The sequence below is a fragment of the Neolamprologus brichardi genome, chromosome 17, assembly GCF_056152115.1.
Source record: "Neolamprologus brichardi isolate AB-2024 chromosome 17, ASM5615211v1, whole genome shotgun sequence".
NCBI lineage: Eukaryota > Metazoa > Chordata > Actinopteri > Cichliformes > Cichlidae > Neolamprologus > Neolamprologus brichardi.
Window position 1 is genome coordinate 34,382,204 of NC_142120.1, and position 27,979 is coordinate 34,410,182.

Below are 27,979 nucleotides of genomic sequence, written 5' to 3' on the forward strand. Positions count from 1 at the left end.
ACCTTTATTAAAGTTCCTTGTTTGTGTGATCGTGCAGCGGTGCTATTTCTGGAACAGTGGAAGCGACGTCAGATCAGTCTGAGCTTCAGCTGGGACTTGACAGGCATCGAGGAGGATGAGGTAAATGCTTTCTAAAGTGCAAACATAAACACATCAAACCTACAGAATTAGCAGAAAAATTTCTGAACATTCAGATTGGCAGAGGTTTTTTCTCTTTTCTTAACCAGTTTCACTCCTACAATCTGCGTGTGGCCACACTACCTCCTCCTGCAGTGACACTTAACATTGGCACATTATCATCTAATGCTAATCCCACACTAGCCTGGAATGTACATATGGCATACACATAGATGCCCACATGAGAGTCAGATAGAATGACCAGAACCTAACTCCTTCTCACTCCTGTTTTCTTTCAGGAACACCCCAGGCCAAAATATGAGACCGTCCTCCTGCAGAAAAGACAGAAGAAGCAGAACAATAAGAAAAAGAAGAAAAAGAATGAGGTAGGAAGGCAAAGAAAACAAAGCTATACTATTAAAGTGCTTACTATAGGAACGTGTTATGGTAACAAGTCATGTTTTTCAAATTCAGTGATCTGTATACATAATCAAATATGAAGGAAATAAATTTCCTTTCACCCATTCCATTCCTATTCCTGTCAGTAATATAAACGGAAAGGTATTGCACAGTAATGCTCATCCCTCATTGATTTACACGGGAAAATACTGTAGTGCATGTTGGTGATGGTTACTAATGAGCCTAATGGTTTGGTTTTCAACATGTCCAAGATTATCTCATGACTGGGAGTGATCTAGATTCTCTGTGTAAACCAGGTCAATCACACTGAGTCCTGTTGGCCCACATACTTTTGCAGTGGTAACAGATGGCTGCCTGCTGCTGCCAGAGGGAAGCAGGGAACTGGTTCACATGACACAGGATCACCATTACACCATCCCAAAATTGATTAGGGAAGAAAAATAGAAAAACTTGAAAGATCTTCCTGGGAGCTGATCATATATGGTTGCAACTCAGGATTTAGTATCTTGCCCACAGATACTTTGGCATGCAGGCTGGAGCAGCCAGGAACCCCCCCCAACCTTCTGATTAGTAGATGAACCACTCTACCCCCTGACCCACAACCACAATGAAGAAATTGATAGAGCTGTTAGTGTGCCACTTAAAGATTCCTCACCATCAATGGGTTCAACTTCTTATACGTTGGCGAAAGACTTGCGAAAGTTAGCTGCAGGTCCTTCGGTGGCTTTCAGCCAATCAAATATGGGACACTCTTCAGAACCAATGCACTTTGTGTTTGACCAGGTGTTTCCTCAGATTTGATGTGTTGCCATTTTTTTCCTTCATTTTCCTCTGCAAATGTTACATAGAGCAATCGTCGCGCAATTTAAAAAAAAAAAAAGTTTTTTTTTGAAAGCGTAACCACACCTGGGAGATCTTTTGGTTAACTTGAGTGATAGTTAGTAATAGTCATGCTCTTTCTTACGCTTACCTAAAATTTGGCACCGAATGATTTAGTGTGAGTTGGTTTTCAGTAGATAATTAAATCAGTAACATAAAAAGTGCAGTTTGGTACCCAACCCTGACTTTATCAGAGTCTTTAGGTCCTTCATGGGGTTTTTTTTGTTTGTTTTTTTTAGACGTTTAACAAACTTGTATAAGGTAATATAATGTGGAGTACAGGAATGCTTGTTGCTGAAAGTGTGCCTCTGTACACCTACACAGATGGTCCATTAAAAAGGAGGTGTGATTCATAATTAATAGAATTGTTGTAAATCGATGCGACTTAAATAAATATGTTATATTTTATATAAACAAATATGCTTTATGTGCAAAGAGAAAAACATTCTCCAAGCTTTTGAGTGATAGTGGGTGTGTCTGTCTGTCTGTGTATCTGTCTGTCTGTCTGTGTGTCTGTAACTTGTCCCCCCTGTCTTTCAGCCAGCAAAGCAGGAGGACGGGACAGTGACAGGGAAGGACAGATGGAGACAAAAACTACTGTCAGCCATGTCTGCAGGAATACCGGTAACCCCTCCTCTCCTTCCCCTGTCCTCTTCTACCACCTGTCCTTTTCTTTTGTCCTTTTCTTTTCCCTCCTGCTCCCACCTTGCTTTCCCTATCCTTTCTTTCCCCTCCTGCAGGCTGCTGTCTGTTCTTCTCTTCCTGTCCCATCCTCAGGGTGCTACAGTTTCCACTTTGCAGGTATTTCTTTGTATGTTTGCTAGCATACCCCATATATATATAAATCCAGGTATGTGATGACCACAGCAGGAGTTAAAATTGCCCATATAGTTGGGCTAGTTGATGAACCCAAAAGCAGAGCACAGATATGAACAGGAATGCAAGATTGCTCATTGTTGGTGGGAGAGAGTTGGGTTTGAATGCAGGTCACGGTGAGGTTGAAGCAATAGGCAGGGCCAGGGCACCAATGCAGCTAAGGACTGCTGTATGAGAAGTTCAGAGAACAGAGAGCTCAGAACTGAGAGAGATAAGAAGGGGCTTAGGCAGATGAATGCTGCAGACAGAGAAGAGCAGGTGTTGGTAAATGCGAATACATGAGTGGGCAATAAACTAACAGAGACTGCATGATCTGGCAGTTGTGTATACACTGTTTTCACAGTCAAAGTGTTGGATTTAGGTATTTATTGCAGAGCAGGATGATGACAAGCAGCTGGCAGTCTGACTTCCCCCGCTCATCACATCCTGCAATCAAGCAGGCAGAAAACAGAAACACAGAAAGTAGGGAAGGAAAAGAGTGCGCCTGCCAGCTTGGTGGGAATGATGGCACAAGTGAAGGGCATGACACACCAAATTACCCTGCATTCCACTGCCCACGTCACCCTGTGGAACATGTGCTCTGGGAAAAATTCAGATAGTAGTGTATGATTTTTGCTTTTTTCTCAGAATGGAATGAAATCTGGCTCAACTTGGGTGCTGGTAGGTGACCCATGTGCTGCAAGGCCCGGGTCTATTCCACCCTGGATGAGTTCGTGCATGTCTTTCCTTTCTCAAACTGCCTTGTCATTAAACAGGCTAAACACACGCTTTACACACTTCTTAAGAATCAAAGTATTAATCCAGGTCTGAAAATAGTTCTCAACCAAAGCACTGTAGTACTGTTTTCCCAGGTAATTAAGCTAATTAATGTTAAGAAATCCTTCCAATGTAGTCTTTAAAAAAGAAACATTCTTTATAACACAGCAAAGGTAAAATGATTTGTTGGATCTAAAGGGTTTCTTTTCTACAAACCTTGTCGCTGGACAGTTAACAGGACCCCCTTATGAATTGAGCTGCTAATCCTTCTTTGCAACCTTTATCTCTGTGGGCTTTTTCCTCATCGCAGGTGTACCACATGACATTAATGGACTCAACGGAGACATACTGTTTGTTACACCTTTGCTCGTATGACAAGTTAATTGCAGTTAGGTCTACTGTCAAAAAACAAACAAACAAACAGCTACAAGTACCTGGGGATCCCACGGGCAAATGGGAACCATGAAGAGGCCACTATGAAAGCTGCAAACACCAAGTACCTGCAGAGGTTCAGACAAGTCCTGAGGAGTCAGCTGAATGGCAAAAACAAAATCTAGGCTATCAACACCTAGCTCTGATCAGGTACCCTGCTGGGATAATAAGCTGGCTAAAGGAGGAGATGGAAACCACTGACATCAAGACGCGGATGGAATTCTGTGAATGCAGAAGTGACTTAGGCTACATTCACACTGCAGGCGAAAGCGCATCAAATCCGATTTTTTTTTTGACCCTATGCGACCCATATCCGATCATGGTATGACAGTGTGAACGGCACAAATCCGATATTTTCAAATCCGATCTGGGTCACTTTCGTATGTGGTACTGAATCCGATACATATCCGATGTTTCAGAAAGCGACTGCTGTTTGAATGGTCAGGTCGCATTAAATCCGTCTTTTACGTCACTGACACAAGACAGACGCCAATTATCAGCGCCAGAGAAGACATCGTGAACGCTTCCTGGCCATCCGGTGAAACTGCTGGGAAGACAACGTTGGAGAAACGTGAACATTTTATTTGTACTGTATAATCTGCAGATTCTGACAGAAATCTGCAGCTATCCTTTGAAGCACTGCTCCTCTAAAACAGCAATAAGGATCATTATTAGGTTATTTACATTATTATGTAAATAACAAAATAACTTAAAGCAAAAATTGGGAAACGTGAAGTCCGAAGTCTTTATATTAAGGGCCATCAGTCAAACAATACTGTTTGCTCTGGGTCTAAACAGAGCGCGTTGTGTGTGATATCTTCTTTTGCGCATGCGGGCTGCTTTGAGCGTTCACACTAGAGCGCGTTTGCTGTCACATTTTATTTGTAGTGTGAACGAGCAGACAAAAAAATCGGATTTGATCAAAAAATCGGAATTGAGCATTAAGACCTGCAGTGTGAACGTAGCCAAAGTGTGAGACTTAAAACACAAATTTATACGACAAAAAGATGCACAACACAAGTAAGCCGACTTGGAGAAGTAGAAGGATGGAAAGAAACGGAGGGAGGGCGGGCTGAGTGGGAGTGATGCATGCTGGGCAGGAAGCCAGGGGTAAGATTAGTGACCGTCACTATGGCGACACACAACTCCCTCTCACACACTTGAACCATTGTTACCTGAATGTGCTGTAGGATCAAATCAAAAGATTATATGAACATATACGAGAGTAAAATGGGTCTTTGGTTTTTGAGTCTTCTACGTTGGTCCTGTTATTTTAAAGCAATATGCCTTCGGCATACTAAGCACGTATAAATGTTGGGTAAATCAAGTTGAGCTTTCATTTTGGCTACTTTAAGTACAGGCTGCATGCTTACATTTGCAAACTGACAGTAAAGGTGCCGTAACTACATCAGTGGCTAATCTTCAGTGACGGACAAATCACTGTCACAATGTTTCAAATCAGTTTTTGAACTACAGGGCATGTTAGTGCTAATAATACAAGACAAACTAAAAAAAGAAAGGGTCACATGTTTTAAAGCCCAGAATCCTTAAGGGAAGCCAGCACAAGCACTCGGTCTCAGACACTTACATTGCATTAGATGTGCCTGAAAATGGTGAAATGGTACTTTATGTATAACATCATTTTTAACATTTAAGCAAATGTAAACATTTATTTGCTAAAACAGCCATGTAGTATACCAGAACAGTTCCCCACTGCTTAATATATTAAATGCAGTGTTTTTCTGCATCTGCTTACATTTTGCAGCAATCAAGCCAGCATAGTTTTTATTGATTCTGGTCCACAATACTCTGGAGCAACTCAAATATTCAAGCACGATGAAGTAGTGTTTTGCAGTCTATCCATAGTGAGTGCAGCAATACTTACTTTAAAAGGGCAACTGGAGTGTGAACTGAAAGTGAAATTTAAAGCAAGCAATTTAAGAGCCAGGGTTAGTCTGTCACAAATGCAAAGGCTTTGTTGGTCTTTCCTCAGTGGGCATTACAAGCTAAATATAAAGTCTGACCTACCTTTTTCTTTCTCTTGGTCAGGATGGCCATCACACTCTGAAGGTCTTTTTGTATACACTTTGTGTATGTAGAGGCTTCAGGGTGAGAGTGAGGGAGGGAGAGCAAGAGGCAGAAAGAAAAGCATTTATTATGTTTGAAATGAAGGCTCATGTCCAAAAGGCATGATTCTCAAAATTATGATAAATGTACAGATTAAAAACAAGTTGCTGATTTCGTTTCTGGTCTTTTATCAAAATATTTTTCATGTTATACTCTGCTCACTGCATAGAAGTGAGAGACTGCATAAATCTGAATAATGGACTTTAGCAGAAAAGCACATTGTGTTCCATGTAACACTTTCATTTCCATTAAAGTTTTTATATTTAATATGTGCATGTTCAGTTAAGACGAAAGGCCCTCCGTTTGAAAGGCTAACGACTTTGTTCCAACAGAATAATGAGAAAGAAAAATGTTAGCAAAATTGTGTATTTTTAAATCAAATGTATTTCGTCAGTTGTAATCAGGATAAAACCTGTTTGTCATTTCTCAACGTCGCACTCTGAGTGCAAACAAACACACTTTCCAGCGTTCACAAGTTTAAAAGACTCAACGAGGTCGTTTTCAAGAAGCTTGCCAAAACCATCCGGTAAGTTAACTAAATGTGTTGGTTTGTTGTCTGAACACAGTGTAGACATCTGCTGCTGGTTACCATGTGAAAACAAAGTAGAACGCACAAGTTGATTTACACACTTAGATCTAAACTGACAAGTATGCACATAGTGCCAACGTTACATTCAAGTGCTAACACGTTTTATTATTCTAGTAATAGTCTTTTAAAAAAGGTTAATATGAAGAATTTATACTTGGTAGCAATAATAGTAGTGTATACATAGTACTATTTAATAATAGAAGTGGTCGTGGTAGTGTCTGTGAAAAGTAGAAACTACTGATGATAACTTGTTGCAGTTTAACGCAGCCTTATTTTACATTTCATTTAAATCTTGTTTTGCTCTTCTGTCTCTAGCAGAGTGGAAATTTGTCACGAGTCCCAGTGTGATCAAATTTTCCTTTAGCATTTGAACCAGGCTAAGAGAGAGTCTGGAAAAGGGTGAGGAGAAGTGAGAAGATGGCTTTATTTTGATTGTTTTTGGTTTTTGCTGAAATATTGTTCCTTTTAAATAATTTTGGTGTTAATGGTTTCTTGGATTTGTCCTTTTGTAGGTCATTATTTAACAAATTAGTAGCTGAACTTTTGAAACACAACAATGGAGAACCAGTCAGGTGGAGTCTAATCCAGAATGCCAGAGAGATATAAAAAGTCATAGTCTCTGTTTTAACTTTTAGTCTTACTTATTACTTAGCAAATTCTCATTTTTAACTAAAACTTTATTAGAATTGGGTTTTTAAAATTACTTAGATGTCTTTTTTTTGTTATAGGTCTTCAATCAGCAGCGAACGACCTACAACCTGACCCCAAGTGAAAGGCTTCTGGGCTCACTGTCTCTCTGGGAATACTTGCCAAAAGCTGCAAAGTGAACAATGTTGTAGAACTGAAGTGACAATAAAAAAACTTCACATTTAAGACATTTGTTTGTAATCCAATAATTTACATGGCTAACACCTCATAATTAATGTGTCTCTTAAAGTTTGTATTCGGCTTGAAAAACACATTAATTTTATAAAAACATAACTTGAATGTAGCATACACAGCCCAGATCTGCAGTGCAAATGTTGGAGCAACCAAAAGGACTACCTAATGATGTATGAAAGAAACATGCTTTAATGGTTAAGGCTGTCTAAATGTGCATTTACTATTTAGTGAAAAAACCAAGAGGTCCTCAGATGACTAAAGGGCAGAACTCTTGAGTGGTTGAAGCAATTAGACCAGTATTAATGTAGTTCTAATAAATGTCAAAATGTGTCCTTGCATGCAGAAATGTGTACTTCATTTTAATTCTACAAGGTTCAAAATCCTTATTTTGAACCTTGTAAGACACCTAGAGGTGGTGTCTTACTCTAAATCTCAGATTAAATGTCTAACACTCCTCTTTCAGCCCACTGTATAAGCTTATTCGTCACGGTTCATATGTATATTTGCCTGTTTCTGTTTTTAAAAAGCTTGTATTGCAGGGTGTACAATGCCATCATATTCACTAGATGGTGCCATTGCACTGCCAGGCTGCATAATCCCTCTTCAGAGTATACAGGGTTGTGATCCACTCAGTTCTGTGTGTGCAAACTGACTTCCTATCACTGTGTGAAGATGTTCATGTATGCATTATTTCCATATGCCTATAAGGTGGTGCACCTGGGGCTGGAAGATTTGAAACAGTTTGACAGCGGGTTTTGTTCCACTGTAAACTGTAACTACTTTCCATTATTAAAATTTCTGACATTCCGGGCGAGACTTTTGTTTGCACAGGGTTTAGTAGCTGGGCAAAACCAGATCCTTCTGTCATCTCCTAGCATTTTAAATTATGCATTGCTGTAACCTGGTTTTTGAGGTTGTAGAAATCAATCTTCCTATCTGAATCTTGGCAAGAAAGCAGATACTTGTGTTTTCTTACACCTGAAATTGCTCCAAAGTAGAAGCCAGTTAATGTGGTTAATGCCTGGGAGAATGGATGAATCAGCTGGGAGTCATCTGGATGTTAGAGATTCTCTGGAATAAAACAATGTCCTCAAGCTAGTGTTTGAATTTAGGCTGCGTACAGTAAAACACATTTATATGCTCCCTTATGTCTGTGCTGAGATGTGGTAATGTTCCCCGTGGTCGTGTGAAATTCACTGGCTGCTTGTTTCGCTCTAAACTCAGTTTTACAAACCATTTAAAAGGAGGAAACGGCTTTGTTTCTCTCTTTTTAAGACGTCTCTGTAGGCTCTCTGTTCTGGATGACAGATTTAAAAACAAACTTAAAGATCCACAGATTCCTGTATGACTGATTTGGAATTTTCCCTCTTTTGTCCTCCTCTGTTCTTTCTGTCAGTCTCCTATAGAGAAGCTGACCTGGAAAGATCGCCTTCCCGGATACTTGATAAATGTATCCTCTATCCTCTTCATGGTGAGTATTTAAAAATGTGTTTCAGGGCCAGTGTAGGATGAGAAAAATGTATATGCAGAGCTGGGAATAAAAAGGATTCCTTTTTTTCTTAAGATCCATTTGACTTTATAAGGTTGGATTGACCTCATCAAGCAACAGCGGATAACAGAATACAATTAGATCCTTCTTTCCAGTTGGATTTAGCAGTAAAGAAATACTTTTAGCTCAAACTTACCAAAGCGCACATTTTTTCCTTCTAAAGTTACCACTTTAAGCACGAGTTTCTCAACATTACTATCCCCCTCCCTGAGATATGTATGATTTTAAAATAAGGTTTGGTTACATCTGATCTAGCCTAGCAGTTTCATTTTCTCAGAATTGAAGTGTGAGAGCAAAATAAGTCTAGCCATTGCTCTATAACGATTTGAGTAATAACTACTCTTCCTTTGCTTGTGTTTTTGCTCCCAGTTTGCGCTGACATTTTCTGCAGTTTTCGGCGTCATCATTTACCGCATCACAATCTCTGCGATCATGGCGATGAGCCCTGACCCGGAGATCAGGCACAATGTTCGGGTGACAGTCACTGCCACCGCGGTCATCATCAACCTCGTGGTTATCTTGATTCTGGATGAAATCTACGGTGCTGTGGCAGTGTGGTTAACTGAGCTAGGTACAGACACACACAGATGTCATTTTACTCTATTCTAGTAAAGTAACTTTGGCTTCAAGTACCAGAGAGAATGGGGGGGGGCTGGATCCACTGGTGAACACTGCTATAAAAACCTTGATTGCTTAGCTTAGCTTAACAGTCACCATGCTGGTCACCATGCATGATATCAAGTTTCACAGTCATCAAAGTCTCATTAACTTTAGAAATGTTTTTTTTGAAGTGCTGTAAGTATAACATATAGTTTTTTAAAAAAATATTGCAAGTGGTTCATAAAGTTACTCCCCAAACTAGTCGTTTCTGTGATTTATATATATATTTATTTATTTTATACAAGCTCTTCATACATCCTGTTAACTACAGTTTATTTACCAATATAAACAAAAAAAAGAAAAACAAACCAAAATTTGGAAATCACTATTTGGGAACATGTACTGGCATGACAGTTGCAACAGACTGATATTTCCTACGTTAAGGCTAGGCCAGTAGATTGCCCTGGTTTTGTTTCTAAGCTAAGGTAATCATATCCTGCTAGTAATTTACTCTTTGAATCTAATCTAACCCTGATTTCTGGAAATCTGTGAGTTGTTTCAAATATCCAGAATGACACATTTACAAATGCTAGGAGTAAAATAATAACTAGGTCTCTTGATAAAACATGTAATCATCTTCTGTATCTGAGAAAGAGTCCTTCTGCCTCATGGTGGACAGCTTGATAAAACTTTGATGTTTTCATGCTCCAGCCATCCCATCAGTGATCCCAGGAGGGTTTTCCTACATTTATATTCATATTCAAAACCTCTGAAATAGAAAAAAATTAGATGGAGAAATGTGAGGGAAGAGTGTGTGTGTGTGTGTGTGTGTGTGTGTGTGTGTGTGTGTGTGTGTGTGTGTGTGTGTGTGTGTGTGTGTGTGTGTGTGTGTGTGTGTGTGTGTGTGTGTGTGTGTGTGTGTGTGTGTGTGTGTGTGTGTGTGTGTGTGTGTGTGCTCGTGAGTGTGTGTGAGAGAGATGATGTGCAATGTGAAAAGTTCCAGTATTTTAACCTACTTCCAGCACAGTGATCATGTTAAACTCTCTTCACTTGCAGAGTTGTCACTTTCTGCTAAACAGATGCCATTCTTGTGCAGTCATTACAGTCTAGAGTCACACTGTTGAAAAAATAATGTGGACGCCTTAGAAATACAAGCCTAATAAAGCTGTGCATGTGTTTGCTTCATGTTTCTTTTACATGGGCCCCATTTCATTTCTATTAGCATGCCTCTTTATCTGTAGCCCTCATGAAATACCGTGCTAACTCTTTCTCAATGTTTCACATCAACTATTTTTCAGAGATTCCTAAAACAGAAACCAACTTTGAAGAGCGGCTCATCCTGAAAGCCTTCTTACTCAAGTTTATGAACGCATATGCTCCCATCTTTTACGTGGCTTTCTTCAAGGGACGGTAAGCCCTGTGTTTGTGTTCACCATTGTACCATGAACACCACATCTGAAATGTCAGCTATAAAATGACACCCACTTCTTTTTAGTGTCACTACAAGGACCTAATGTTTTTTTTGTATGTTTTTGCAGGTTTGCTGGACGCCCGGGAAATTATGTGTATGTGTTTAATGATTTTCGGATGGAGGAGGTGTGTGATTTTTATCTTTAAACATAAGTTTGTTTTTCATTTGGATTAGCAAAATTGGATTCAAAAGTTACAGTGTGATGTGTAAAAAAATGATATGTATCCCCCAGTGTGCTCCAGGAGGGTGCCTCATTGAGTTGTGTATTCAGCTCAGCATCATCATGTTGGGGAAGCAACTAATCCAGAACAACATCTTTGAGATTGGCATCCCGTAAGTCCATCGATTTGTATGAAGATAAAAATGAAAAGAAGCAGTCAGGCAATAAGATCGTCCCTTGTATGTGTATTGCTAGTGTTTGATCTCATTTGGACATTGACATAATGACACCCACTTCTTTCCCCAGCCGCTTACTCTAACCCTGAAAATCAAAAATGAATACCTAACCCTTACCCTAAACCTATGCCAGTGCACTGAACCTATAATTGATGGCTACAGAAAAACCATTCGCTTTATACCTAACCGTAACTCAATTATAAACCTGACACTAAAACCACATTTTGAGCCTCAACAATGCCTTCAAACACATGGGGACGAGTGTTTTGTGACTGTTGGTCCCCACAAGTATAGTAGCATGCCAATTTTCTATTCCCACAAAGATGTCTAAACACACACACACACACACACACCTATACATTTGCTGACAATTTCTTGCAGCATCTGCTCTGCCCTTTCTTGTTCTAGTAACATTCCTTCCATGTCTGGACAGTGGTTTTGTGTAATAGCTTAGCGTTAACGTGCAAGTCTGAAAGCTCAAAGGTCATCTACGTTTATAACAAATGTCAACCTTGACACCCTTTCTAGCTTCAGGCTACACTTTTATTGTTGCTTTACTCCCTCACTCATTAGGTGAGCTTCATCAAAAGCTCTGTTAGTCATCTTGATGGATCTGCAAGTCGCAGCACATGCAATCATATCTGCATGCCATCCTTTCCACTGTTACACCTGGTAGAATTGCTGTGTGCAGTTTCCAATCTTTGTTTTTCTTTTGATGATGTACCTGATCCTAACAGTACCTGTCCGTATATCTAAGAGACTGATAAAGCCAGCTCAGAGTGTGTGGACATTATCAGTTTGTGCTAGTTATTGAACTAAAATCACGAGAAAAAAATGTACAGATAAAATAAAACAAATACTGGGTTAATCACAAGTATCAAGTCTTGAATTGTGTTTTTGAAGGTTGTTACTGGACATTCCCTGTATCCGCAAAGCGTAGAATGCATCAAAATACACCTACCCAGTGCAACATTAATAACTCATTGTAGCAGTTGTTCATGTTATTTTTATTTTTTTAAACAGCAGCTGCATAAAATATTTAGGTGTGTGGCTCGTCACATGTGCCCTGTTGCTCCATGTGTGTTTATGCAAACAAAACATAAAAAATGTTTAGGCTGTATTGTATATCCCTTCACCAAACTGCAAACACACATGCATATTTATGGTTGTATTACTCATGTAAGAGTGCATTCTTAGAGAAACACCCATGCTCTCACTTTCTTTCACTGTCTCGTCAGTTCTCTGTTGGCTGTTCCCTTTTTCACTTACATAAAAACCCTAAAACATTCAGCCCCTGGCTGTCAGTTCACTGGGTTTTCAACAAACATCAGCATTTCAGCACCTCTGTAAATACTTATTTTGCTATTATGTTTCACAAGCAGTCTGCAAATCTTTTATTGTTCCAGCTAAGGTCTAGAGAGTTTTAACGACTCTGTGCTGTGCTAGAAACTCCAAATGCGATCGTTTTGTTGGAGTCATTGCACTCATTCAACTGCATCGGTGCCACCTATTTTAGTTTCCAGCTTTGATATCTTTTACTGAAAGTAAACAAGAAAGCAGGAATTGTGAGTGGAAGGTATTCATGCCCTGCCTGTGACAACTTTGGAATGGATTTTTGCATGCCGGAGCCTTACACATATACTGTATGTGGATTTCAGTACAGTTGCAGTAAAGGTAAAGTCTTTTATTATCTTTGCACTTTCATCTTCCTTCATTTTAACAGGAAATTGAAGAAATTGGTCCGTACGTTAAAGGAAAAAGAAACAACACCAAAGGCGAGGGAGGAAGAGAAGCCACCTCAGCAGTGGAACCTGGACTATGCCCTGGCTCCCTTTGAAGGCCTCACTCCAGAATACATGGAGATGAGTGAGTATGCATACACACAGAGAAAAATGGCCTCACAGTCTGTAGCCTGAAAACTTATATAAGACATATAAGACGTTTACATTATGCTGCTTTCCAACAGACGTCACTGCAAAACTGTGCAGTGCTGTGAGTTGATGAACTCTGTATACTACAGTGGAATGCAGGGACATTTACAGGAAGGCAAGCAGAGACGAAAGACAGAAAATATTAAAAACAGGAGGCATTTGTTTTTAAAATAAGAACAATAGTATTTATAATATTTATTTATAATAATAGCAAGGATTCCAATAAACCACTTTAAGCTGGAGCTGCCCAATTTATCATTGCCTGACACCACTCCATGCTATTTACGCCGTTTTAAATGTATAGGCTTGCCATCAGTGTTGAGTGTTTAAAATCACCTTGGATAAGCAACAACTTCTCAGTTCTTTGTATGTAAGTATACTCCTAAGATACAGTATCGAGGATACTTGAGGGCGCATGAGAGTTTGGCCAACAAGTTTGTGTTTTCTGGACTTGGACATGGCATTCGACCTTGTCCCTGGGGTGTCCTGTGGGAGGTGCTTCGGGAAGCGTGATACAGCTGTTGCAGGAGTTTAGTCCGCTGGCAATAAGTCGGACTCGTTTCCGGTGGGTGATGCCAGAGCTGCCCTTTGTCACCGATTCTGTTCATAATTTCTAGGCGTAGCCAAGTGGCAGAAGGCTTCCACTTAGATGGTCTCAGAATCTCATCCCTGTCTTTTTGCAGATGATGTGGTTCTGCTGGCTTCATCAGGTGATGGCCTCCAGCATGCACTGGGTGACATGTTAGATATCAGTGAGGTTGCTGACTGGCAGCTTTGAACTCAGTGAAACCTTGTAAATGTTGTTTTTTACAATACGGCTGAATGCTATGCTTTACTGTGAACCCTGAGAGAACAGACTTCTTGTTTTATTGGATTTTAAATCATTTTGACCATGTTTTTAACTCTGTGGTACTGACAGGTTTTTGGTACCTGGTGGTGCTGTGATTAGCACTGTTGCCTCACAGCAAGAACTCCAGGGCCTTTCTGTGTGGGGTTTTCTTGTTCAATCCGTGTCAGCGTGGCTTCTTTTCGGGTACTCCAGCTTCCTCCTGCAGCCCAAAGACATGCAGTTATTAGGGATAGGTTAACTGGTGATTCTAAATTGTTCATAGGCATGAATGTGAGTGTGAATGTATGTGTCTCTCTGTGTTAGCCCTGTAACAGGCTGACAATTTGTCTAGCATACTGTTACGAAATCAGTTTCACCCCGGTTCTTTTTATTCCTCGGGCATCCAGAGACGGCACCGGAACTCAGTAATCATTTTCACAAAACCTTTATTCATCTTCATTTAAGCATGCATCTTCTAGAAGGGGAGATGTGCAAGGCCGGTGTCCCTCTGCAGATCTTCCACTCCTTTGTTTGTTACAGTCAGCTTTATAGAAGCGACCCCATCATAAAACCCCCATGGTGTACTGCAAACTCTGTGTCTGTGTATGTATGCACGAGCACGTGAGTGCCTGTGTGTGCACGTACTCGTATGTCTATGTGAGTGCACGTGAGTGAGTGTGCATGTAGGTGTGCGTGCGTCATAACAGTCAAAGCACTGTGTGTGTGTCTCTGTGTTCGTGACTTCCTGCCGGTCATAAAAGTAATCTCCTCACCTAAGCTACACCAAATTCCTCTACACAACAGAGAAAACAGAGTTAACATATTACAAACACTGAGACTCCCACCCAGGTCTCCCCTGGGGAATTTCCACTCAACATTAACTTCTCTTTGTCTTACTTTCACAGTTCAAAGTGGGGGAGGGCCTCCTAGAAATCTACTCATAAATTCATGACACACTCAGGCCTTTATTGCATCCAGGGCAGTGTCAGTGTCTCTACAATAATTCTACATCCTTTCTAACACATTTCTAAACTCTCAAATAAGCTACGCATATCTTCAATACCCAGCCTGCTATAGGGCGAGTTGGATGAGAGGAAGAAGATGGATGGATAGAGGAGCATTTGGACCCAGAAATTGTTACTTACTTCAAACTTAAGAAGCAGATTTCAAAATTTTTTTGAACCTCATTAGAAACAAAGCATTTTGTACCTCTCATCAAAAGGCACAGCTAAAACACAACAGCCAATAGAGTGAGGATAACCTATGACAGGGGAGAGTAAATCCATGCATCCATGCCTGTTTTGCAAACAATGAAGCTAGTGATATTTTGACTGAATTTCATTTAAGCCCCAACATTTTTCTTTGATTGGTTGATTACATTTTTTTTTTTGAGTCAATCTAATTTAGAGTGAGCTTGTGAAACTGCCTCTTTCAAAAGGTTTTACTGAATAGATAAATGAACATACATTTGAACCCTAATTTTGTACAGAGAATAAAAGAAAACAAGAAACTGAGATACAATCAACAAACAAATGAAAGACGTGCAATGTTTGAAGGAGACATGCAGCGCTGGCCTCCATCTGCACGGCTTGAGGTGTCTGATCATTTCCCCACTGCTGATAGAAGTCTAAGCGCTGCAGCAGTTTCACAAACATGCATCAACAAGCTTGACCTGTAAAAGAATTTCGTGTTGATCTCCGTGAACCCATAAAATGGGCCGTGTTTTCCTTGGATATCAGTGCCATATAGAACTTGTGTAACAGTGTTTTCAAAGTGAAGTTTTCTTGGCAGAATTTGATGTTTGTGGGAACCTTACACTTGGTTTCTATTAAGAACATCAAAATGATGGTAGTTTTATACTGCTGTAAAGTAATCCAGGTCAAACTGGATGAAAACCTGATTTTTATGTTTCTGCTGTGTTTTAGTCTTTTGATCATGCTTGAAATGATTTCATGTGACATGAATAGAGTGAGGACGGGCGGAACAAGAAGACTGATGTAGCTGTAGGGCACACAGAGGAATGTCAGAAATGTCTGACACGCACTGTAGCGAGTGTGTGACTCATTTTTTAATTTAATGTATGCGCATCTTTCTTTGTGTGACTGGGTCGAACTCGTTAACCTCGGCTCAGGTAGATGTTGGGTTATTCTAAGCTTGCCCTTTAGCGCTTGCTGTGCCTCGGCCGTATTTTCTTCCTTTCCACTCATTGTCTCAGTGTAGTGTCTTGAGGTGAAGCCGTCAGTCTTCCGCTCGCTGGAAATCCCAGTTCCCACACTGCTAAAGTTCCAATGCTCTGACAGAAGTCCTGCATTGGCCGCAGTCAGGAATACTGCCTTGTGTTTCTCAGGTTTCCATTCAGCATTCTTCACAAGCGGGTGAACTGATCATGAGACGACTTGTTAGACAATTTATTGCTCCAAACCCAGCCCCATTTTGCTTTGTCAAACCAATCAGACTGTAAGTTAAACAGGTTATTGATGCTAATATCATATGAAAGCTTTTACAATACTAAGTGGGGAAAAATTTGTATCACAGCACAAGATTTCAGTTGACGTCACAGCACATTTGCTCTAACAAATGCCAGTCCAGTTCTCCCCAGTGTCCAAATAAACTGCCTAACTGCCTTTATGGTCCTCAGCCAAAAATCCAGACTTTATACTACTTTCTAGATTACTGCTTCCACTCTGTGTGGTTCATCCATCTAAACCTATTGTTTTTAACTAACATCTATGGTTATACAAAACCTATACGGATATATTGATTATGATGTTTGACAAATTCAGATTAAATCCACCTGATTAAATATCTCAGTCACACAGCACACAGTGTAGATGCACACCCCCATTAAACACTGCTTAATCATAAAATGCCTCAGCTTGGCTGCTGCAGCAGAGGGTTTAACCATAAAAGGCATCTTCTGAACCACCAAAAAGCCCAGACAGACAGTGTGACTCTTGACCAGACAAATGACTGTTCACAAATGTCAATCCGAGGGTGTATTAGTGGCTACTGAAAAAATGTGCTTCCTGTGTTGTGGGTTTGATTTCCTTCTCATATTGCGTGAGATGTGGAAGAGCAGAAACACAATTGGAACCCAAAGTATTTGAGCAGTGGCGCTTCTTTGGTAGCTTGCCTATAGTGGATTTTAAACAATCAATATGTGATTGAAGTACAGACTTTTTCAGCTTTAATTCCTGGTCACATCCCCACATTTTCAGGGCTTGTTTCTAATACTTTGCCTTCAAAGAATTTGCATCTGTTACCGCCTGAAGTCTATAAGCCATCAGCATCACCAAATGTAATAGTTTAAATTTGAGATGCTCTTTCAGGCCTTTACTGCAGCTGCTTTCAGTTGCTGCTTGTTTGTGGGGCTCTCCGCCTTCAGTTTTACCTTCAGTCACCGAAGATTGCTGTCTTGGGTTGAGATCAGGTGACCGACTTGACCACTGAAGAATATCCCGTGTCTTTGCCTTGACAAACTCCTGGGTTTCTTTTGCAGTATGCTTTGGATCATTATCCATGTGCACTGGGAAGCACTATCTGATCTGTTTTGCAGCATTTTTGTGAATCTAAGCAGAGAGTACAACTCTATGCTCTTCATAATTTATCCTGTTACTTCTATCAGCAGTCACATCATCATTTAACACTATTGATGTGGTTCCAGTGGTTGCCATACGTGCCAATCCCATAACACTGCCTCCATGTTTGACAGATGACGTTATGCACTTCAGAGCAGATTCTCTGCTTCTTTGTGGTTTTTTCTTAACATCATCTTGGTTCAAGTTAATCTTGCTTTCATCTGTCTGTTTTCATCCCCAGACCTGTGCAGGCTCTTTTAGATGTTTTTTGGTCTAATCTGGGCTTATTCTTTGTAAATGTGACCAATGGTTTGCACCACTGGTCACATACTTCTGTATTTTCATTCATACTGGCAATTGTAGACTTTGCCATTGTCACCTCTTTGTTGGTTTGTTGATGTTGTGAAGGGTTTTTTCCTAATCAAGGAAATAATTCTGTCATTTTGCACTACATGGATCCTCTGTGGCCTGCTGAACTGCCCCAGTGCATTCATTCCAGATTGTGGAAACTGGATCGAAAGATAAAAACTGCTTGTCTCTCAATTGTGCGATTTCTTTTAAGCCTATGAAAATGGGAGACTGTGTATAAAAGCTGACGTAAACAGTTAGTCTAATGCTTTTGTTGAACCAGCTGAAAGTCTGCACTTGAATTACATCCTGATCATTTGATTTAAAACTCTGTGGTGGTGTACAGAGACAAAACTGCCAAAAACAAGCATCATCGTCGAAAAACCTGTCGACATAACTGCAACTTCACAAGGGTTAACTTGAAAACAGTTTTGAGGGAGATCCAGAGATTTTCAGTTAAACAACTTTTCTCTCCAAAGCAAAATGTGCCAAACACTGGGGCTTATGTTAGCATGTGACATAAACTTGAATGTTGTAAACATCTAATTTGTTTTACTTTTCAATGGTTCAATGTTCTCTGTGTGAAACTTTCATGAGTCCCGTTTTTGTTTTGCATGAGGCTTTGGGAGCAGATGTATTGTTCATCTTTATACTTAGATCATCACATCATCTACATGTAGAATGGCCATCAATATCATCAGCAAAATTAAAGTAGGAAGTATGGGATATATCAACAATTAACATGTAAGCAGTGATTTTTTTTTAAATTGGTAATTGTAAGTATTGGTTTAAATATAGAACTTATTTATCTGAATACATGTAGACAAATTACCAAAAAACGTTTTAATGTCCTATATTATACATCCGATAGATGTAATAACTGTTTCTCTTTCTGCAGTCATCCAGTTTGGTTTCGTCTCTCTGTTCGTGGCTTCTTTCCCGCTGGCTCCTCTCTTTGCCCTGCTGAACAATATCATTGAGATCAGATTGGATGCCAAGAAGTTTGTTACAGAGCTGCGTAGGCCAGTTGCTGCTCGAGCTAAAGACATTGGTAAGCTAATCTGACACTCAGTTTATGAATTGCCATTCTAAGCATCAACACGATGCTAAAATCATCTTAAACCAGTCTGATTTGATTCTTTGAGTTAGCAGTGGCTTCAGGCAGTTTGGCTAATCTCACTAATACAGACTGAAACCTCTCAGCTTGATTTCCAAGCATTTTTCGCTGTACCCAGATACTTTTAAAGAGGTTTAATAAGCCCAAAAGTCACACTGTAAGGCAACCGATTCAATAACATTTTTCTAGGTAACTGATATCACCAGAATGATGGTTTGCCAGCCAAATAATTCAATTTGGATTTTTAAAATAAGTAAATTTATGATCATCAGATGGATTATTTTGTCTATGTGTAGCTAAGCTCTGGTCTATATGCAGATCTCTTACAAATTAGCAAACATTTGCATCACACTCAGTTATAAATATATCCTTTAAATACTTTATAGGTAAAGTTTAACTGACTGTCTCAGTCCATATACAGTTTTATTACTGTACCTAATACAGACTTTCCTGTTTTTCCTGTTTATTCCCTTCAACTTGTCCTTCTGTCTTTTTTGCTTCTCACCTTACAGGCATTTGGTACAATGTACTAAGTGGAATGGGCAAGTTCTCAGTCATTATAAATGTAAGTATAAACACAATGTTCCACTCTTCCAGGTTTCTAAATTAGTAAATGAGGCAGATGCATGCAAAATAAATACCTGAAGATAATTATTCTACAAATATTGTAGTAATATGTGTTTTAATTACTTCACAAAACACCCGAACACTTAAACATTTATCACTGTTGGTGTAATTGGTAGTCAATTTAAAGTCCTCTACAGCTCAGTTTATCTTGGGGAAATGGTTGTATAGTATATATGTTGCATATACTGCATGGATCTTCCACTTCTTCATGTCTTTATAAGATTAAATGTTACCTGTTTTTAGAGACCGGAGACAGGAATGCACTAACAAAGTTGGCATAATGGTGCATTTCCAGACTTCTCTAACACAGATCTCTGTGCTGCTATAAGATGAAATTCAAAGTGCCTTAGAAATTATCAAATGAAAGAAAAGAGAACAAGTGTAAAGTGTAAACGGGTCCAAACAGATCTCCTTTGAGCAGCACCTGGTGAGGAAATCCTCCTTTTAAAAGGAAGAAACCTTCAACAGAACTAGTCTCTGGATGGGCGGCTATATTTCTTGACTGATTAGTTAATAAGTAGTTAAATAATTGTTTATTATAGTTTTTTAATAAAAAAGATATTTGCAATTCTGGGTCAAATTTTACATGTAGGCATGGATAATGTGTGAAATACTCGTTTGGATCTGCTGATTAGACCTTTTGTCAATTTCATAACCTCATGAGATCCCAGAGTTGTATCTGAAATACATAAATATGCAATGTTTGTGGAGGGGAGGAGGAGGGGGGTCAGGAAGGTTCTGCTTTGCATTTGTCTCTGGCCAGTGAGCTAAAGCCCATCTAGTTTACTTTTAATACTAAACAGATTTGTGGCAGATCCAAAAACAAGCAGCAGGAGTTTTTAATGTAATCTAGATCTGAGGGATTGGACACACTGTGGACCGTGGCTGCTGGGGCTCTGTGGGTCTTCTCAGCCTGGCTGGGGGGCTTCTTTGCCTCCCTCCTGCTGTGTGCCCAGCCTGGAGGCTGCGGTCCGTGACCGGCTCCTGGTGCAGACGGCTCCCCGTGATAGTGTTTCCTCACCTGGCTCATGTCTGTCCAGCCCAATTTTACTTTTTAAGTGTGTGTGTGTGTGTGTGTGTCCATGATTGTTTATGTTAATGAGAGTGTGGGGAGTGAGTTGGAGGGCAGGGTGGGGTGGGCTGCTTTTAACCATGTAAAGCACTTTGTGCTACATTGCTGTATGAAAAGTGCTTTATAAATAAAGATTGATTGATTGACCAGGAGCTTCACAACGATGGCAGATGTGTATCTATCAGTTCTACTGACTTTAATGTTCCTTAAACTCAAATGTATATTAAACAAATGCACAGTTTACCAGATTTTTGCTCTTTGTAACCCCTGTCCCTCCTCTCACTGAAAAGAACAAGCATCAGTCTGAGGTTTTCTGTCCCTTACAGCTACAGATAGTTTGGCTTTGAGTAACAGCTGATCGTGTTCTGATTTGATTCTGGTCTTACAGCAGCTTAATAAGCTGCATTCTTCACTGTGAGAATGTTTCCTTAAAAATCAAATTGTTTGCATATATAAAAAGTGAAGGAAGAAATGTGAAGAGCATAAAACATGATTCAGTTTTTATACTTTTATAGATCACTGGTCCTGACAGACTGTTTCACTCTTTCTGTTTTGGTCTCTTTGTCTTTCTGTCTACAGGCCTTTGTGATCTCCTTTACGTCCGACTTCATCCCCAGGCTCGTTTACGAGTACATGTACAGTCCGACGGGCACCATGCACGGCTTCATTGACCACACGCTGTCCTACTTCAACGTGTCCGATTTAAAACCTGGCACAGCACCACACAACTCTGAGCTTGGAAACATAACTTTATGCCGGTAAAACACACACCCATGCTCACGAAGTATATTTGTAGCAATTACGTTTTGCTCACATTTCTTTGGGACGAGCACTTCTGTATTCAGCAAATAGCCAGTCAACATGGCAACATTGTTGCTTTTGTTCCCTCAACTGCCAGTGAAGTATTTGGTGAGCATTCAAGAAAACATTCAGGCCAATTCATCTATTTTTATATTTGAGGAATTTAATTTGGGGAAGGATAAAACAGCATTACTGTGTTTTGTCATAACTTATCATTTTGGCCTTTGCAGAAACATGCAAACAGTCTCTGCATTAACAGTGATTCACTCAGATTATTATGTATAAATATATGTATATAAGGTTAATGGCCCTTTAATCTTGACTAAAGAATGTTTGTTTCATGGAGTTGAAATCGTCTCTTTATATCTGAACTTGTATTTGAGTTTAGGAACTTTATTTAGTGCTTTGAACGTTTATCACTGGTCTCAAAAAGGTTTCTGAGATAAATTTAGTTAAACGTTGCTAATTTTGAAAATCATTACAAGTTTGGATTGCTTAAGAGTGTTTTGTTTGGGGTACAACAAACACTTTTTAATGCTCAACATGAAGGCCTGTTCTGCATCTAATATTATATATCTAATATTATATATCTAATATTAAACTCCAATCTGAGTGAGGGACAGCTGATTTATTGATTTTTCTTTTTTCACTTGATTTTTCTTGAGTTGCGTTGTGCTACAGGGCTAAGGGCTGCAGTTGAATGAACCAAAAACCTTTTGTAGTCGTCACTATCATACCAAATTGATGTATTAATATTTTGTGCTAGCTACAAATGTGAAACACTCAATTAAACAGCGAGGAACTAAGTTCTTCATTAAGACTCACCATCGCACCCTCATGCAAACTGTAATGCCACTTTGAATGTGGAAACAACAAGAATGGATCGGAAAGGCATTATCGCAAAATGCACAATTGTATCTTTTATGCATTTTCACTCATTCTGCTGGTAAGCATCTCTTTCATAATATCAATATAAAGCTTTGCAGAGGAAAAGGTCATGGATGCCGGCGCCCACAGACAACTGAGGCCGACCTGCTGTTACATAAGATGGCAAAGAATTACCATGCGAGAATGCAGTCTTTGTACCACTGTAGGCTGATATGTCACATCGCAAGAATGACCAGATAGTGTTCGCCTTGAACGTTTCATAGGCGTGAAATTGACTGCGGGATGTTCCAGGAAGATTTTGTGTGTCTGCAGTGAGCAGAGCTGTGTAGTCATGTATAGACTATATCTAGACAGTGCTGCTGATGTGGGCAGTGCCTCTGGGCTCAGGGCAAATGATTCAGCTCTGAATTTCAGATTCTCCAGACAATGGTTGCCTTTTTTTTTCTTCTTCTTCTTTCTGGCCCAGTTAATTTGGGGTTCGGGACATATGGATGAATACATGCAATAGTCAAGATGAATGGATGGATAGTTATGTCAGAGGATGCAGAGATGAGGGGAGATATCATTGAACTGATGATCAGATAACAAACCAAAGGAATGCTTTTTAAGACAGTAAGGAAACTGTTGAAATGGAAAGATATAGAAATACCAGTGAGGAAATGAATGAAGGGTGGGGGTGGGGGGGATGCTGCATATGGATGGATGGATAAATAGATGGATGGTGTGACAGAAGCTACCCACCAAGGTTTTACATTTTTAATAAAATTTTAAAAACAGCAGTGTGAGGAAGTTGAAGATTCTGCATCAGTGAGCAGAGCATGACTGGACATCTCCGCAGTCCTTTTTGTCCTATTGTATCATCAGTGTTGTCGGTGTCATCAAAATTCTGAATGTGAAACAAAGACTTTTACGACTATGTCAAGAAAAAGATATTTTCCTTTTCTATTGTCCATTTTTGAAGATGCTGATGTTAGCTGTTTTGTGTAAATTTATATGAAAATAGCAGTAACAGTGTATCTGGTTAAAACTTTAAACAAATAATTTTTATATTATTATATTTTTTTAGTGTATAGCTATTTCAAAACTGTTTATTTAAGGAGATGAAATTTGAAGTGTGGGATGTTGAGTAGCCCCTAACGTAGAGTAAAAGCTCACTTTTTAAACAAAAACAAAAAATCAGTTTTAAAACACAGATTTGGAGTGGCTGTACCTCCTTTTATATCAGATCTTCGACCTTTGACCTCCATGTGTCTGACATCTACTGATATAAGTTGGTTATAATAAAATTATATTTAGCTTGAAAGTGTAGATTTAGAGTGATTTACAGAAAACAAGGAACCTACCATTATAGATGGAAATGTATTGAAAATCATAATCTTAGAGGAAAACTGTTAAAATTGCCATTTAGGTATATACCTGCTTTATATCAAGACAGTCCTCACTCCTGAGCTGACAGGAAGTTGGCTTTGCTAACAGGCTTATCAGCAGGAAGTCAATTGAGGGTTAAGCGGTTATGCAATGGATTATCAAATAATTTGTAAGGAGAGGTTTCCTCTCAGCATTAGGAGAAAATATTCTTTATTTTCAGTGCTTGGTTTAGTAATTCAATTCAATTTTATTTATATAGCGCCAAATCACAACAGCAGTCGCCTCAAGGTGCTTTATATTGTGCAGTAGATCGTACAATAATTGATACAGAGAAATCCCAACAATCATATGACCCCTTATGAGCAAGCACTTTGGCGACAGTGGGAAGGAAAAACTACCTTTTAACAGGAAGAAACCTTCGGCAGAACCAGGCTCAGGGAGGGGCGGGGCCATCTGCTGTGATTGGTTGGGGTGAGAGAAGGAAGACAGAATAAAGACATGCTGTGGAAGAGAGACATAGATTAATAACAGATATGATTCAATACAGAGAGGTCTGTTAACACATACTGAGTGAGAAAGGTGACTGGAAAGGAAAAACTCAATGCATCATGGGAAGCCGCGGCAGCCTACGTCTATTGCAGCATAACTAAGGGAGGATTCAGGGTCACCTGGTCCAGCCCTAACTATATGCTTTAGAAAAAAGGAAAGTTTTAAGGAGTTTTTAGGACATTGTGATAATAATGAATTGCAGTAGTCCAGCCTGGAAGTAATAAATACCTGAACTAGTTTTTCAGCGTCACTCTGAGACAGGATATTTCTAATTTTAGATAGATATGATACAAACCACTGCAGTGCAGTACCTGTAATACCTACAGCATGTTCTAATCGCTCTAATAGGATATTATGGTCAACAGTATCGAACGCTGCACTGAGGTCTAGCAGGACAAGCACAGAGATGAGTCCACTGTCAGAGGCCATAAGAAGATCATTTGTAACCTTCACTAAAGCTGTTTCTGTGCTGCGATGAGCTCTGAAACCTGACTGAAACTCTTCAAATAAACCATTCCTCTGCAGATGATCTGTTAGCTGTTTGACAACTACTCTTTCAAGGATGTTTGATATGAAAGGAAGGTTGGAGATTGGCCTATAATTAGCTAAAACTGCTGGGTCTAGAGATGGCTTTTTGAGTAAAGGTTTAACTGCAGCCAGCTTGAAGGCCTGTGGTACATAGCCGATTATTAGAGATAGGTTGATCATATTTAAGATTGAAGCATTAATTAAAGGCAGGACTTCTTTGAGCAGTTTTGTAGGAATGGGGTCTAAAAGAAATGTTGATGGTTTGGAGGAAGTAATTATTGAAGTTAACTCAGAAAGGTTTAGTAATAAGTGAATAAGAGTAAATGTTCATTAGGAAACATCTGTTAAACATGTTGACAGCACTAAACATGAGACATTGTGTTTCCAGTATCGACTAACAGTACAACAGTAAGTGATATGACAAAGCTGTGCACTAACACTCTAACCAGTGTAACCCTGTTAGTCATATTAGCAACAAAAGACAAATTACTTTCAAATTGTCTTTCCTGTTTATAAAACCACATTTATCCTGTGTTGTACTATACATATTAAACAAATATGTTTTAAATACATATAAAAATTAGTAAACATTTCTGTAATCCTGAATATTTGTCACATTTATCATACAGTATACAGCCAAAAGTAATGAATTCCTTTAACCTGCTATCATGTGTAATCCTGTGACTCTGACTTTAACCCTGTTATAATGTAATTTTTAATCAATTAATCATAAATGGTTTGATTAGCTGAGTTGGGTTTAATATATTGCCTCTGTATTAGTTTGCCATTACAGTATATTAATACTGTATTTGAGCAAATATTTGAAAATAAACTGGTATTACAGCAAAAACAAAAATGTTACAAGTGAAATGTTGAACAAAAATTCTAAAGCTGCTTAAACTAATGTCTGTTAAGTCAAGAATTTATGAAACAATAATTTAAAAACTTACTTTTTCAGGTTGGAGAGTATGGGTAATAGGGTTGTGACAAACCTAGCACAGTAAAAGAAAACGTGAAACTTATAGGGAACAGGTCAGGAGAAAGGTACAGTAGTGAGTGTGTACAGTAATCTGTAAAACACTGTCATGGATTGGCCTCCCCAGAGCCCAGACCCACAACATTACTGAAGCAGTTTGGGATAACTTTGACAGAACAGAACAAAAGTCAGTCAAAATCCAAAAAGCTTTGGAATGTCATTCAAGAAGCCTCTTAAAGACCGCTACCAACAGACTGCTACTTTTAGCTACTCCCTTATGTATAAGGAGTTACTACAGCTCTGTGTGATTTGGGAGTTTTATTTTGCCAGATGCCCTTCATGAAGACTACTTGAAGAAATTACAGGAAAAGAATGACATGAAAAGTTTCTTAAAGAGTTCAGGCTGTGTTGAAGAACAATGGGTAGCTCTGAACATTTGATTGGTTTTCTGTCAGTTTATTATGTTCTTTGTGACGTAATACCAGACTGATTTGGCTACATCATGGCAACACCGAAGGTGGTCATATAAAATATTGACTTTACATTTTTTATTATTATTATTATTTTTTGAATTGTACAACTGTGGTTTTGCCTTATGTTTTGTATTTCCATGCATGTTTGCATATTTAACTGAATCACATTTTCCTAGTGAAAGATAAAGAGATGGGGACTGGCTCAAGACTTATATTACTGTATGCTGATTGCATTGATCCACATATAGTGTAAAGTTTGATACAGTATATACTGCCATTTGCCAGCATTAAATAATCCTCCATGTTTCTAGTTTGAAATGAAACGTGACCTCATTGGAAAAACAACATAAAATTTTGTGCCCCCAAGTCTGCCCTCCTAAAGATTGCATTCGGCTCCATTTTCCTGCGTAGAGCGATCTAGAGACAATAAATAAACTGCACAAGGGTTAAAGGGGTTTGGGGCAAATGTGGGGTAATGCCAAACCTACCAAATAGATCCAATATGAAGCTCATATGTTCGTACAACAAACAGGATGATAGCGAACAGCAACCATGTTGCGTAACACAGGTTTACTGTGTATTTATTTATTTATTTATAGATGGGAATGACCTGACCCTTATCTGGTCTGACCCCTTGGTCCCACATGAACACGCTCGTCTCACATAGTAACTATAATCTTATTGAGAGGTCTTCTGAAAGAATATTGAGTTAAATGCTTCAGTGCTGCAGAGCTCCACTATTTTAACCAAACATGGAGCTTTGAGAAAACGCATGCGTGCACAGACACAAGAACACAGAGAAAAATCATCTTTGATAGCACAACTGTATTTGTGATTCCACCTAAGAAGGGTTAAGTGAATTAAACTGACAGAGACTGGTCTTATTTTATTTTTATTTCATTTTTTTTAATATTTCAAGATGAACTAAAACAAAATGTTGCAAAAATTTATTACTGAGAGACGGAGAGACAGATGACTAGATCAAAGGAAAAAGAAAGGGAAAGAAGACTGACTCTCACGGACAGCATTCCTCACTCATGACTGTATAAGGAGAAGGAGTCAGGCATCATAAGACCACGCTAACACACACACACTGGCCCTCCCCTCCCTCTGTTATTTCTATACTGTTAGTCAAGTGCTTAGTGAGGCAGCTCATTCAGTCCCTTTAATTTATTTTGACTTCAGAGGAATTTTTTCATGACAGTGTGGAATTGAAAGACTTTTGTTGTGCAGTCATTTTAATGTAAAACTTTGATGTGAGACATCCTGTTTGTGTGACGTGTTAAACTGCCCTGCAGTTCGAGCTTCCTGCATTTCTTTTCTGTTATGCTTTTGTTTTGTTTCTTGGGGTTTGCAGTTTTAAATACATCTATGTAAAATATAAGTAATATAGTTTTCAGGTTCAAGCTCTGTCATGATTTGCGGGTTTATTTGTGCCAGTGTTGTTGGGGATCTTCCAGAACTGATTGAGTTATAAATGCAGGAAAGAAATAACTGACTTTCTGACTTTCATGCTCAAAAGAATATTACAATCTCTGTAATTTCTGTGAAGGCTCTCAGTCATCCAGGTCATTGTAGTCTAAGGAGCTTGGAAAGAAAAGCATCTGGACTTCTTTGCTTGAAGACGTTTCACCTCTCATCCAAGAAGCTTCTTCAGATCTAAGGGTCAAATGGTGGAGAGTCCCAGAATCTCTGTAATCATGTTTCCATAAATTGCTGCAGAAATGAGAGAGGACTTTTGCACCACATTTGATTCAAGCATAGTGCAGTGTATTTTTATTTTTTTTTTAACAAGCGGTT

General features: G+C 39.2%; 1 protein-coding gene across 4 annotated transcripts in view; it reads left to right on the top strand.

Moving 5' to 3' along the window:
- Positions 1 to 27,979, top strand: part of ano2b (anoctamin 2b) — a 74,049-nt gene that overhangs the window by 37,976 nt on the left and 8,094 nt on the right. For 2 of the 4 annotated variants that reach the window (XM_087830439.1, XM_087830437.1), the window contains 12 exons: positions 38 to 120; positions 417 to 503; positions 1,957 to 2,040; positions 8,475 to 8,549; positions 8,997 to 9,198; positions 10,526 to 10,637; positions 10,766 to 10,823; positions 10,931 to 11,031; positions 12,818 to 12,960; positions 18,679 to 18,831; positions 19,410 to 19,462; positions 21,176 to 21,354. In XM_087830439.1, the coding sequence (XP_087686565.1) occupies positions 38 to 120; positions 417 to 503; positions 1,957 to 2,040; positions 8,475 to 8,549; positions 8,997 to 9,198; positions 10,526 to 10,637; positions 10,766 to 10,823; positions 10,931 to 11,031; positions 12,818 to 12,960; positions 18,679 to 18,831; positions 19,410 to 19,462; positions 21,176 to 21,354 (1,330 nt within the window). The remainder of the gene's footprint in view (positions 1 to 37; positions 121 to 416; positions 504 to 1,956; positions 2,041 to 8,474; positions 8,550 to 8,996; positions 9,199 to 10,525; positions 10,638 to 10,765; positions 10,824 to 10,930; positions 11,032 to 12,817; positions 12,961 to 18,678; positions 18,832 to 19,409; positions 19,463 to 21,175; positions 21,355 to 27,979) is intronic. The other 2 variants (XM_087830440.1, XM_087830438.1) reach the window with 1 other exon arrangement.